Source organism: Galeopterus variegatus, unplaced genomic scaffold (assembly GCF_000696425.1).
Source record: "Galeopterus variegatus unplaced genomic scaffold, G_variegatus-3.0.2 Scaffold3223, whole genome shotgun sequence".
NCBI classification, from domain to species: Eukaryota; Metazoa; Chordata; class Mammalia; order Dermoptera; family Cynocephalidae; genus Galeopterus; species Galeopterus variegatus.
The window spans coordinates 232,682-241,797 of record NW_007729334.1 but is presented as its reverse complement, the minus strand read 5'-3'; the positions used below and the strand labels follow the sequence as shown (position 1 = coordinate 241,797).

The following is a 9,116-nucleotide window of genomic DNA, read 5'->3' as shown; positions in this document are numbered from 1 at the left end:
CAACGTGGGACGTGAAGCCCTAAATGACCCCGCCCCACTCCCTCTCTGACCCCTTCCCCCGATTCTCTCTCTTACCCCATTCTGGACCTACTTGCCCCCTTGCTATTCCCCATCACCTGAGTGCACTCTTGCCCAGGAGCTTTTCACCTGTTCTTCCTCAACCTGGAATGTTCTCATGGTTTATTCAGGTCTTGGCTCAAATGTCACCTCCTCAGCAGAGTCCCCTGACCACCACCCCACTACCTCCGTCCTCCCAACCAACATAATTATTCTCAGCACTTACCACTTCCTGACACGATATTCAAAATCGACTTTATTTTCTGTCTCCCCCATAGAAGGTGAGATCCATGAGGATAGGACTTTGTGCTGTGTCCTGGCCTTGAACGGGGCATAGCACTTGATAAATTAATCACAGCAGAGGCTGACACAGGGATAGAGGGGAAATGATGGATAGATGGGAGAAAGGAAGGATGAGTGGGAGGATGGATGAATTAATGGATGGAAGGATGGATGGAAGGATGGATGGATGGATGAACGAATGGATGATGGATGGATGGATGGATGGGCGGATGGGACAGACATAGGACAGATGGATCGATGGACAAATGGATGGAAGGAAAGAATTCATGGATGAATGAATGAGAGGATGGATAGAAAGACGAGTGTGTTGAAGTAAGAATGGATGAATCAGTAGGAAGAAGAAAATACAGAAAGATGGAAGAAAGAATGGATGGATGGATGGATGGGTGGTGGACTGACAGACATTCAGATGGAGACACACACTGGCAGACAAACATAAGATCACAGCAGGAGATCCGCGTAGTTCCGCCTGAAAGAACTAGAGGGTATGAGCACAGCTCTCAGCCCTTTCTTGGGGGGTGGGTGTCTCTGAACCCTCAAGCCACAGCTCCCTTCACCTTGCCCCTCCCACAGATCCTGCCCCAGGCCTGGTCCCCTCATGAAGTGATGCAGAGAAAGATGGCAGGTGGGGGACCGACCCCAGGCTTTATTGAGCAGATTCCGGGGAAGGGTGGACAGGCAGGCGCTCGCCCCAGCCCTGGAGCCTCCTCTTCTTGCCCCTGCTGCCCCCCAGGGCGGGCCTAGGCCACTGGGGCCTGGGTGCCCTTCAGCTGCTGAGGAAGCAGCCGCGTTTGTGCCACTTCTGGTCGCGGATGCGGCGCACTGACTGCAGCTGCGGCTGGTTGGCGTCCCACTCGTTCCAGTGGCGGTACTCGCCCTTCTCAAACACGTACTGGCGCCCGCGGTAGCCGGGGAATTCATAGCCAACCCACCTGCCGGGGGTAGCAAGTGTGAGGTGAGAAAGGTCTGCTTCCAGTCTCCTCGCCTGCAGCCAGACTCAGCCTTTGAAAGCCAGCATCTGACCTGCCTGCCTAAGTTCCTCTTTGGCTCCCCAGCACCCTTGGGGTGAATCCAAACTCCTACCCTGCTCACATGATCCTTTACAAAGTGTCTCTAGCCACATCTCTCACATCCCTTCTTCACACTCTACACTCCATTCTCTCTTATTCCACTTTCTCTTAACTTGCCATGTCTCTGAGCCTTTGCACATGCTATTCCTTCTGCCTGAAACAATCTTCCTTACCTATCCTTATCTCTCCCCCTCTTTCATTTGCATACTTTATATCTCAATTTAGATGTCTCCTCCACCAGAAAGCCCTTTCTGATTCCCCCAGATTGAATCAAGCACCTCGTTGGGACCCCCAGAGGCCCCCATGCATCCCCATCACAATCCTGATCATAGTGAATTGTGACTACCTGTTTCCTTGCCTGTCTCCTTATCAGACTCGGTAATTCTTGAGGGCAGAAACTGTGTAGTTCTTCTTGCCCCCAGTATCCCCATACCCGGCATATAGTAAATGCTCAGTAAAAAAGTTGTTGAATAACTATAGGAAGAGGTGGCACGGTGACACCTCGCAAGGCCCAACCCCAGATCATAAGCCCACAAGTGAGATGTAACCACCGACAAAGGGAAGGTGATCCTAAGATTGCGTTAACAGGGATGGTAAGCCCAGCAGGATGGAGGTGACAAGCCTGCTTTCCTGTGTAATACTCAGATCACATCTACACAGCTACATATGAGGGTACTTTGAAAAGTTCATGGAAAAATAGAGTTGAAAGATTATATGAGTCTTTCCATGAACTTTTTTAGATACTCTTGTGTATCCTGGGCCCTTTGGTAAGAAGGACAAGGATTGTGAGGGGAGAAAATATTGTGAGAATCAGTGCAAGGGCCTGGGGATGTTCAGAAAAGGAGTAAAGACTCAGACGGGGTAGGGGAGAATAGATTTCAATTGATTTTTAAAAATAATAATCATGAAACTTTCTATGAGTCAAGGCTGCTTAGAAATCTCAGTAGGACAGGAGTTCAGGCAATTGGACATTCACGTCATGGGGGCTCCAGAGAGGTGCTTTGAGCAAGGACAGGTACAGGAGCAGCTGACCCTAAGGGCCCTCCAGACCTGGAGGGGCAGGAAACATCAGTCATGTAAGAAACTATGCAGAGATTCTGTGTGGAGCCAGAGGCTTGGCTGACTGGAGGATAGGGCCGGGGCAAGGGTGAGGGATGGGTCACTTACGTCCCATTGATGGCACGGATGCTCGCCACTCGGTCCTGGAAACCATGAGCCCACAGGCTGGGCACGTCATCATCCACTATCTCCATCTTGCGGCCACTGAACGCTGGGTTCTCAAACAAATGCAGCTTGTGATCTGGACCATCCTGAGGGCAAGATCATGTGGTGAGCAGCTATTCCAACAACCAGAACAGAGGTCAAGGAGGCTCCAGACACAGGAAAAATTAACAAGTCACCACTAAATAACGCTCATCCCCAAACCCGCTGCAGGAGGGGGTGGGGGACTTGGAAAATTCCTCCAGAGCTGGTCTACTTACCATCCATCTTAGAGCCATAGATATGAAACTGAAGCGGGATCTTGCAGATCTCGCTCAACCCCATCATTTAACAGATAGGCAAACTGAGGCCCAGAGAGGTTAGAAGGAGATAAAGTCTATTGATGTATAAACTTTTTCTCTTTACTAAACCAGATTTTGATTAAACCTTCCCAGTTTTTCCCCTTCCCCTGTCCTCTAAGGAGGACTCAGTTATGTAACCAGGAGAAAGGGCTAGAGCAGCTAATGAGCAGGAGTAAAGTAGATGGGAGAGAAGAGTGACATTTTGAAGTGCCACTGTGGACTGCATCCCTTCCAGGTGTCAGAGAAATGCAAGTAAAGGACTTGAACTATTTTGAAGTTACTTTCTGAAGTTATTTTCTGGACCGTGTTTCTTTGGCCACAATATTCATCTGAGACTGGACCTTGTGGCTCATAATTTTAACAGGGTTACAAAAGGAAGTCTCAGTGCAATGCCGGCTAATTTAAGACATGAACCCTAGTGTTCCAACCCTCAATCCAATGCCCATTCAATAGCCCACTTCTTGTTGCACACAATTATTTAGGTCAGAAATATGAGGGTCCATCCCAGGCCAGGTCCATACTGGCCAAGGCCTTGCCCAAGCTTGTCAAATGAGCCCACCTGCCTGCTCCCAGCATGACCTGCTTCCAGGGACTCCCGGAAGTGGGCAGGAGCCATACTCACAATGTGCAGAGGCCGGAGGGAAAGGAGGCTGTCACTGTGGTGGCTGTTGGACCAGGCATCCCAGCGAGGATAATCCCCTTTCTCTAGAACAAACTGCTCCCCACGGAAGGCCCTGCGCTCGAACGCCAGCCACCTGTGGGAGGATGCCTAGGTCACCTCCATTGCACCTGAGAGAGGGCCCAAGTCCATGAGGGAAGGGCTCAAGAGCTGCTGACCTTTGACCTCACGCCCTCCCTCCTTCCCTACTATGGATTCCTGGACCTGTTATTGAAGCAGTTACTAGGACACACTGGGGACTGTCCGAGACTCTGTATGAGCCAAAAAAACATCCTAGATAATGTTATCGAGAGTCCAACCCTTGTTTAGGGTGCTCAGAAAAGTCCTTAGCACAATACTGACACACGGCAAGTATTCCATACGTGGTAACTCCTCCTGCTCCTGCTCCTCTCCCTCCTCCTCTTCCTGCTCATTCTCCTTCTTGTTTTGTTTATGACTATTACATTGTTACTATTATTTATGGGCATCATTCCACTTATTTTCACAAAAACTCTCTCTGAAGAACATATCACTGTTATCCCCATTTGACAGATGAGAAAATAGAGACCCAGAGGGTGAAGCAATTTTCCCAAGATCACCTAGATGGTTAGTGCCAGAGTCTGGACTTTCAACTCACAGGTGAGAATTTAGATCCCCACTGGGACAATGCTTGCTTTGTGGACAGGGACCAGGCACTTCACCACTTCGGTCTCAGTTTCCTTATCTATGAAATGGGGATAAGAATGACATCTCTCTTACAGGGTAGTTGTGAGGAGTCAATGATATAATGCATGTTCAATTTTATGTATCATAATTATTATTAAAATTATAAATATTAAATCCCATTTGCCAGTCACTGAGCTAGGTGCTGGGTTACTTCTCTGCTCTCTTGCCATGGTACCCTGCTATTTTCTGAAGAAATCTAGAGCTAGAAGGATTCTAGGAGAATCACAGTTCAATCCTTTCATTGTACAGATGAGGAAACTGAGGCCAGAGAGGGGAAAGGAGTTGCCTAAAGCCCCACAAGAGATCTAGAGCTCGAACCCGGACCTTCAGACTCCTGGAAGGCTCAGGGCTCTGAGGAGGGGCTGGGGGTCCAGGTACTCACGGCCCAGACTCCACTTGGATGGAGCCCACCTTCTCCAATAGGCTGTCAGTCAGGTTGGGGCACTCAGCTGTGAGCTCGCATCGCTTACCCTGGAAGTTCTCTAGTTCATACACGACCACCTGGAAGAGCAGCATTTTAAATATCTCACCCCGGCTGGGCTCTCAGCTCCAGCCCCTGCCCCTCCTTGGGCACTGGAGGAAGGTACCACCTGCTCCATCCGCTTGGCATGATACCAGCCTGGAGCTGGCACCGTGGCTGGCCTGCACTGCCGCCTGGTGGCCATAGAGGAGAATGCTTCCAGGAACCACAATTAGACAAATTAAACCAGGGCTTGCAACTCAGAAACACGCAGGAACCAGGCAGGGAAACTGATAGAGTGAAATAACCCAAGGGAGGCCTGTAGGGAAATGAAGCTGCTTCTGGCCATGAAGGAATGAGGGCCCACTTAAAACTTTTAAGAGAGGCCAGAAATCTGCATTTTCCTTAATGTGAAATTTCCCCGCTTAAAAAACCCCATGCAGGACAAATTTGCAACCTCCAGGTGGACCTTTGCCTGCGTCCTACAGAGATGCAGGAAAGGGCTGCAAAGGCAGACCAAGGCTTTGCCTCTCTTACCTGCCTGGAAGCACAAACCATCTTAGTAGAAGGTCCCTGGGGAACATCTGTTCTGTTTATTTCCCAGAAGAAATGAGAGAAGCTCAGAATGAGCAAGCCACTTGCCTTGGGCTGCACATTGAATTAAGTGGAGGCACCAGCAAATCAGCAAGTCTGCTGGCTCTTTTCTTCCCCACACTGGCTTGGACAGGGAAAGGCCCACAGATGACAAAGGGAGGCAGGAGAGGATGGCAGTGACTTCCACCTTCCTGGTAGGCAGCTGCCTCTGGGAGTTTGTCAAGGCCCCTAGAGGTCACTGGATCAACCCTACACTATCCCCACAAAGAAACTGCGGGTTCAGGGCAAAGCTTGACCAATGTCACCTGAGAATCAGGCCCAGAGCCAGGCAGGCCTCTGTAATGCCTTCCCTCCTGGCCTCTTTTGTTAAAGACACCAGAACTTCCTCAGAAACACCCATTCCTGTTTATTTCCTTGGTCAACCCATTCTCAGATCCCACCTCACATGGTTTCTTGAAAGCCCCCAGGGATGATTTGGAAAGGACAGAACCAACAAATTCAAATTTTCCCTCAGATTTCGCCCACGTCCCTCTATTAGCTGACCATGGTAATGACAGTGTTATTCAGCTCACACCAACTCTGGGGACTGAGGAGTGTGGGTGTTGGTCCCATTTTAAAGATGAAGGTATTGAGGCCCAGAGAGGGCAAGAAACTGGACAAAGGCCAGGCAGGAGAGTCAGAGCTTGAAGCCAAGTCTCCTGAAACCCTTGTGCCCCTGTGCTCTGTTCAGACAGGCTATATGTGGGTGACCAGCTCCATTTTTCAGACAAGGACACATAAGAGAGAAGATGCAGCAAAATCATGAAGCAAGTTCACAGCAGAGGGGTTGGGGGTGAGGGTTGCCCCAGAGTGATTTCCCCTGGACCTGCTGGCTAGAAAGGCTTCTGCTCCTTTCTGGAGAGAGGCTGGCTGCCTGGGAAGTTGATCTTGAGGCCCAGCAGCAGCCTTGGTCCTTGAGGGACATGCAGAGTCCCCTCCCTGCCCAGTACCTTGTAGCTGTCCCCAAGGCCTCCGTGGCTTTTGCCAGCTGCTGCCTGCTCCGGCGCTCCGTGCTGTTCTGCCATCTCTCCAAGGACACTTCTCACTTCAAACCAAAGGAAAATAGGTCACCAGGTCCACCTGGGCAGAACCTGATGTTGATATTATTGAAATCAAGGATGAGCTACAGAACCTTGCTGCCTGTGGGACGTGGTCATTACTTATGATTGATATTTGGTCATTCAGTCATTCAACAAACATCCACTGAGCACCTACCATAGGCCATGCAGACTGGGACAGTCAATGGGATCAGGATCCCCATTTTACAGAGAAGAACATCTGGGCCCAGTGAGGTAAGGCCACTTCCCTGAGGCATACAGTGAGGAAGTGGCCAGAGTTGGACCTGGCTCCAAAGCCCATGCCTTTCCCCCACACCCAGAGCTCTGTGCAGACCTGCTACCTTCCAGTTAGAGGGTGGGCTTCAGGGAGGCTTCCTCTGCAGAGATCTATCCCACCTCACATTCCAGGCTAGAGTCTTTTGCTCACTTACTACTTTGTTCACCAAGGATTCCATGAGCACCTACTCAGCACCAGGAATGAACTAGGGGACCACAGACTGGTGGGGGACGAACAGGCAGACAGACAAACATCTAGAGAAGGCATGATGCAGGACGAGTCCTCGGGCACCTGCTGTAGCTCTGTTTCCATGCATTTGGTTATTCATTCCATAAACATTTATTGAGCACTTACTGTGTACCAGCAGTTCAAGAGACGGACACAGACAGCAAGTTCTTCATTGCCATGGGGACAATGACTCACAACACACATAACACAGGCCCCTGCAGGAGTCATTTGCCAGGATTCTCATGATGGTCACACACACAGACACATAGAACTGCCCTCCAGTTAATCAGCACACCCCCAGGCCAGTACACACACGCATACGCACACATACACATGCTTACACAAGCTCTCACGGTCACTGTACAGGCGTGTCCTGCCCCTGCGCACAAGGCACAGCTCCTCTCTCTCTCACACACACAGACACACACACACACACACCTTTGCCCATTTCAGACATCTGAATTAGTACCTCAGGCATCCACACTGACACGTCAAATCCAACTGTCACCCGCCCACGGCTCCCAGCAGCCCTCTCCCGGCATGCCTGGCTGCGTGGCCCATTCACTCTGGATGTGGGCCTAGCAATGCATAGCCTGTGGCTGTCTGTTCTGTCTGTGCCCAGCATCAGCAGGAAACAGGGCTTGGTCCAGCCCAGGGGGGACGCTCAGGGGTCTTGGCAAGTCCCAAGTTTGCCCACTTCCCTCTCAGAGGTGCTCAGTCTTTGGAGGCCCCCTTCCCCAAGCACATGTCCAGGGGTTTGGACCCTGGCCATCACCCTCTGACACACAGATAATACAGGTCCCCAGCTGCAACCCCAGCTGGGCTCAGCCCCAACCCTCAAGTGAATCCCTGATTCTTGCAGGGGGCCAGCCAGGCATATCCTATGGAGACCATTGAAAGTCTAGGCCTGCCGGGCAGCTCCTGCCTCCCATCCCAGAATGAACCTGTTGCTGTAGCCTCGGGAAGAACAGAAGAGCCACGGCCTTCTGCAGACTCGGCCTGTCTTTGCAAGAAGCGTCCTATTTATGGGTGCTTTCTGACAGCCAAGCACATCCCAGCCTGCTGAGGCAGCGCCCTGTCCACCCAATTCTATCCAGGCTATTTCACTCCAATAGCAGGCCCACGGAGGCCCCAGTGCCTGTCTCCTCAGCCATGGCCTCTGTGACTTCCTGGGGGCAGATGGACCTCACTGGCTTTGTGGGAAGCTTGACAGCACCGGGAGGGGAGCATTGGGTTGTAAAGGTCTCCGGTGTCCCCCTTTCTTTGGCTTCTTGGTGCTACCTATTGGGGGATATGGAACTTTTGGAAAGGCTCTAGCTCTTAAAGTGAGGGACCCCAGAGTTCCTCCATTTTCCATGTGCCACGTGGCTTAAATTTTAAGTCAGATCACCCTAACCTAAACATACTCTCCAGATTGGGTGTAAATCCATCCATTTCCATAGGATGCTGTAACAGACCCAACGAAGATTTACCTTGGTATAGAAGGTATATACGAATAGCTACCATTTACTGAAGACCTACTATGTGCAAGGGCACTGTACTATTACACTTAATCCTCAGCCAACCATCTCTTAGGGAGGAATTACGATCTTCACTTTATAGATGGAAAAACTGAGTTCAGAGAGGTCACTTACCCAGGGTCACACAGCACAGAGGAGGGGCTGGCTGTTCTAGGGCCTGGGCTCTTAACTTCAATAGAAATAAAGGTGCTCATGACAGCCATCTTACTTATGATGAAAAAAAGTAGACTTAAGTGTCTAACAAAGTACAATTTTGCCTGTGATAGGTATTTAATAAGTGATCATTGGATGAATAAAATAATGAGGGAGCCAAGAAGTGAATTGTTAAACAAGGTTTTCTTTCATTGTTGTTGTTTTTGGCTAAAATCCTCGAGTCAGCACGAAACCTGGTTACCCCACATCCTCTAGAGAGAGATGGGGTTAGGACACTGTGAGTGACAGCTGGACTCTGGAGTCAGGCAGATCCACGTGACCTTGGGTGAGTTCCTGAAGGTATCGGGGCTAGTCTCCTCGTCCATATAAGCAAGCAAAGAACCTTCTATCTCCTTGAGCCATGGGGAGCCT

At 50.4% G+C, this 9,116-nt stretch overlaps 1 protein-coding gene across 2 annotated transcripts; it reads right to left on the bottom strand.

Annotated features, from left to right (window-relative positions):
• Window positions 1–979: 979 nt before the first annotated feature.
• On the bottom strand, window positions 980–8,031 carry CRYBB3 (crystallin, beta B3). 2 transcript variants are annotated; one of them, XM_008584319.1, is made up of 6 exons: window positions 7,977–8,031; window positions 6,420–6,514; window positions 4,759–4,877; window positions 3,615–3,747; window positions 2,598–2,740; window positions 980–1,292 (listed from the first exon to the last, which is right to left on the bottom strand). In XM_008584319.1, the coding sequence occupies exons 2-6, from the start codon at window positions 6,492–6,494 to the stop codon at window positions 1,127–1,129; spliced, it is 636 nt and encodes a 211-aa protein (XP_008582541.1). In that variant the 5' UTR covers window positions 6,495–6,514; window positions 7,977–8,031; the 3' UTR covers window positions 980–1,126. The 2 variants fall into 2 exon arrangements, with proteins under 2 accessions (XP_008582541.1, XP_008582542.1); XM_008584320.1 differs by lacking the exon at window positions 7,977–8,031 and having other exon boundaries at window positions 1,003–1,045; window positions 1,110–1,292; window positions 6,420–6,559.
• Between the last annotated feature and the right edge of the window lie 1,085 nt (window positions 8,032–9,116).

Excerpts from the sequence above, each read along its gene's own strand:
- CRYBB3 (XM_008584319.1), bottom strand. The coding sequence starts at position 6,494 with ATGGCAGAACAGCACGGAGCGCCGGAGCAGGCAGCAGCTGGCAAAAGC. Across the intron at positions 4,878-6,419 it reads GCCTTGGGGACAGCTACAAG|GTGGTCGTGTATGAACTAGA; the intron begins GTACTGGGCAGG and ends CTGCTCTTCCAG. Across the intron at positions 3,748-4,758 it reads ATCCAAGTGGAGTCTGGGCC|GTGGCTGGCGTTCGAGCGCA; the intron begins GTGAGTACCTGG and ends ATCCTCCCACAG.